Raw genomic sequence first — 3904 nt, 5'->3', positions numbered from 1 at the left:
GTATTGGATGGTCCCATTTCAAACTGTAACTGTCTTTAATGTCTCAACTTATCTAAAGACATTCTGTGTCTATTTTTTTTTCTTTTAACTCATCTGTATTTGTTACAACTTTAAGCAGAATGTGACTCGAGCACTACATTTCCAACCACAGACTGGCTCTGAGTTATTTTTGAACAGCTTGTGATATGCTTAGGTAGGCTAATAACTGCTCCTCCTTGTTTTTTTGGAAAACAAGCCCTGTGGAGAGTTCCATCAAGTTGCTTCAGTTTAACCTATTTCTAGAGGACTAGTCCATGCAGAGTTGGCAACTACAGGGGATGAAAAGTTCAGAAAGTAGATCCTACAAGATATAACAAATACTTTTCTTCTAAACATCAAGGTATAGCTTGGGAAGCCTTCGATAACAAGATTTGGTCTACTAAGGAATCTGGCTTGAGAGCTAAACACTTTAGACCACAAAGGTAACATGTTACATACATCTTACAACACACATTACCTCGATCTGTTCATGTAAGCCAATGTGAAACTAAAAAAGCATTACTAGCTCTGCTTTACTGCCTAAAGTATCACAGCATCGCTTAGAAGTCGACCGAAATCTTTATCTTCCCCTTAAAGTAGTTGTTGTCATGCCATACAGACTTTTTAATGTTAATAAAAATAAAGAAAAACATCCTTGAAAATACATTATTAGAGGAACTGTAGAGTATTGAACAGGTAAGTCATCCCTCAGCTGGAGCTTAGTGTATTTCTTCCATGCGTGATGTGTCATCATCTCCTTCGAGGGGTGGCATTTCTTCACTTCCAGCTGCACTGGTGTCATCAGCAGTAAGGTCATCTTCATCAATACCTAGACCAAGTTTGATCATCCTGTAGATCCTGTTAGTATGTGTCTGGGGATCTTTCAGACTGAAGCCAGAAGACAGGAGCGCAGTTTCATAAAGCAAGATGACCAGATTTTTCACAGACTTGTCGTTCTTATCAGCCTCTGCCTTTTGCCTTAAGGTCTCGATAATGGAATGGTCAGGGTTTATCCCCAGGTATTTCTTTGCTGCCATGTAACCCATGGTTGAGTTGTGTCTTAGGGCTTGAGCTTTCATGATTCTCCCATGTTTGCTGTCCAGCCCTATGTGCTTGTGACAATACAGCATGGAGACGTCACTGATCGGTTTGACACAACCTTTTCAACTTCTTTCTCCAATATGTCTTTTATGATTTTGAAGAGGTTCTCAAACTTTGTTTTTTTCTCTTCCTGTTTCTTTTTTTCTTCTTCATCCTCTGGAAGTTCCAAGCCCTCTTTGGTGACTGACACTAAAGTCTTCCCCTCAAATTCCGTCAGCTGTTGGACACAGTACCCATCAATGGGCTCAATCTGTGTCTATTAGAAGGAAAACCAGGCCAGGTGCGGTGGCTCATGCCTGTAACCCCAGCACTTTGGCAGGCTGAGGGGTGCAGATCACAATGGTATCCATTGTCTATATCCAGATTGCTGCGGGAATGGTGGCTGGTTACTGGTTCTTTGTTTTCTATTTACCAATCAGTACAGGTTTCCTTCCTTCCCTTCCTTCTTTCCTTCCTTCCTTCCTTCCTTCCTTCCTTCCTTCCTTCCTTCCTTCCTTCCTTCCTTCCTTCCTTCCTTTTTTGACATAGTTTTCTCTGTACCCAGGCTGGAGTGCAGTGGTGCAATCTCAGCTCACTGCAACCTCTGCCTCCCAGGTTCAAGTGATTCTCCTGCCTCAGCCTCCCAAGTAGTTGGGATTACAGGCATGCACCACCGTACCCAGCCAAAATTTTTATATTTTTAGTACAGAAGCAGTTTTGCCATGTTCGCCAATCTGGTCTTGAACTCCTTGCCTCAAGTGATCTGCGTGCCTCAGCCTCCCCAAGTTCTTGGGTTACAGGTGTGAGCCACCGCACCTGGCCTGGTTTTTCTTCTAATAGACACAGAATGTCTTCAGGTAAGTTGAGACATTAAAGACAGTTACAGATTAAAATGGGACCATCCAATACATTTAAGATGACTTCATTATTTTTCATGTTCTCAGTTTATTTTCGAGTCTCAATTCTGAAGGAAGAAGTGTGTGTGTGTGTGTGTGTGTGTGTGTGTGTTTGTGTGTGTGTGTAATATTAAATTCTCAGTTTCCTAAGCACTTGAGGGAAACTTCACTCTCCCTCCTAGATGCATGGACCACTTCCAGATTGTATAATTACCTCATGCCTATCTCAGTCCTCTTTGCTTTCAACTGCTTTTGTTCAGTTCTGGCCCTAAACTGTTGAGTAATTTTGCTGCTCTGTGAGACAGCTGACACATTTTAGTTGTATACAAAATGATTCTCATATTCGTTTGTAGTTATGGAGTTGTTAGGCAATTTATGATCCTTTTGGATGTATGATATAATAAAACTGAAGGTCATTATCATTATGAGAATCATTCTCCATTTTCTGAATGGCTCATGGTACTCTGATTTTGTAAGCAATGCCTATAACCTTGTCTCTAACCACAAAGTCAACTGTCCATCCTTGTGTTTCAGTTCTTCTCACTGTAGAACAAATGCCTCTGATATTTACCTTGATAAACGGAATTGAGATCTGGAAAGCATTATTGTGTTTGCCCTATTACACATGTTTAATCAGGTGCAAATATGAAATAGGTACATGTTGAGGAAAGGTTAAACTTTTAAATCAACTGCTCACCTGTCTACGGGAGAGAAGACAAAATCATCTAACAAGGAAAGTTGTCCTTATTTATAGTTGAATGACTCCACTCAGTTATATTAATGTAAACGGGAAGAACGTCAATTGCCTAGGAGAGAGAGAAAGGGGAATAAGTGTGCTTCTTATGATGCAGCTAAGGTTGCCTTAAGCTGAGTTGCCCATAGTGTGGAAGAAATAACTTTGCAAGAAAGCCGAAGTACTTTTAGAAGAACAAGGAGAAAAACACTTGAAGGATGTTGTTTTCAATCAAGTCCTGCATTTAGTGGAAGGGAACAGCACAGCCCAAACACAAAACCTTATGGAAAGAAAATAGGCTTAGTTTGGTGACCCAGGTGCAACATGAGAGTCCTTAGAATTGGGGCAAGCTACTTTGAAAAGGGTCTTCAGTTGATGCAGAAGAATTTATATTCAGGTCTTAGTATTTAGACATGCTGAGTTAGTGTTTGTACTTCCTGGAATATTAACTAAGTCATACCCTATGAATCAGTCCAGATTAAGTGTTCAGTGGACTTCATGTGGCACAGAGACAATTGCTCAGTTCATGGATCAACAGCTAATTTTATCTCCTTTGGCAATTTGGAAGAAGACAGGTGATCCTCTTTTTAGAAGCTGTGAAAGGGGTCATATAGAGAAGATTTCAGAGAAAAAATACAAAACACCTTGTTAATTGGTCTTGTGAAACTGAGCTATCATCAGAGTGAGAGAGAGAGAAGAATAAGAAGGGAGAAATTGGAGGAAGAGGAATGGGGAAATGGACAGAAGAGAGGGAGAGAGAGAAACAGAAAGGCAGAGAGAGAGGAGAAGAGAGAGAAAAGAGGGGAGGAGAGAAAAGAGAGAGAACTCTATGTGTTCAAAGATGGTGAAGAAAGTTATTCAGTAATTACAAATATGTAATTACAGAATCCCCTACTTTTTAGGTAGTCATTCCATCAGTTTTAAGAACCTTAACATAATTTGATTAAAATTACCTAAATTAGTATATCTCTCTAATGTCATTATTTGTGTTTCAAATGGCACCACCATGTTAAGTTTAACCTGCAAAGTTCAAAACTTAATCCAATTATGACCCAGGTATGAGTCAGTTCCCAAATACTAACTCTAAACAATTTCTCCTATCAAATGTCTTTGAAAAAAATCCAACCAGGGAACAAACTGACATAGAGATATGAAAATGTCACAGATTTACTGGTAG

At 39.8% G+C, this 3904-nt stretch overlaps 1 protein-coding gene across 1 annotated transcript in view; it reads right to left on the bottom strand.

The window, feature by feature from the left end:
* Window positions 1-615: 615 nt before the first annotated feature.
* LOC108296552 (heat shock protein HSP 90-alpha-like) overlaps window positions 616-3904 on the bottom strand; it is a 15254-nt gene continuing 11965 nt past the window's right edge. The window contains 2 exon segments of the mRNA XM_017519041.2: window positions 616-1105; window positions 1108-1375. Coding sequence (XP_017374530.2) covers window positions 738-1105; window positions 1108-1375 — 636 coding nt within the window. The 3' untranslated portion in view covers window positions 616-737.

This window comes from Cebus imitator, unplaced genomic scaffold (assembly GCF_001604975.1).
Source record: "Cebus imitator isolate Cc_AM_T3 unplaced genomic scaffold, Cebus_imitator-1.0 Scaffold723, whole genome shotgun sequence".
Classification (NCBI taxonomy): domain Eukaryota; kingdom Metazoa; phylum Chordata; class Mammalia; order Primates; family Cebidae; genus Cebus; species Cebus imitator.
This window is presented reverse-complemented; position numbering and strand designations above follow the sequence as displayed.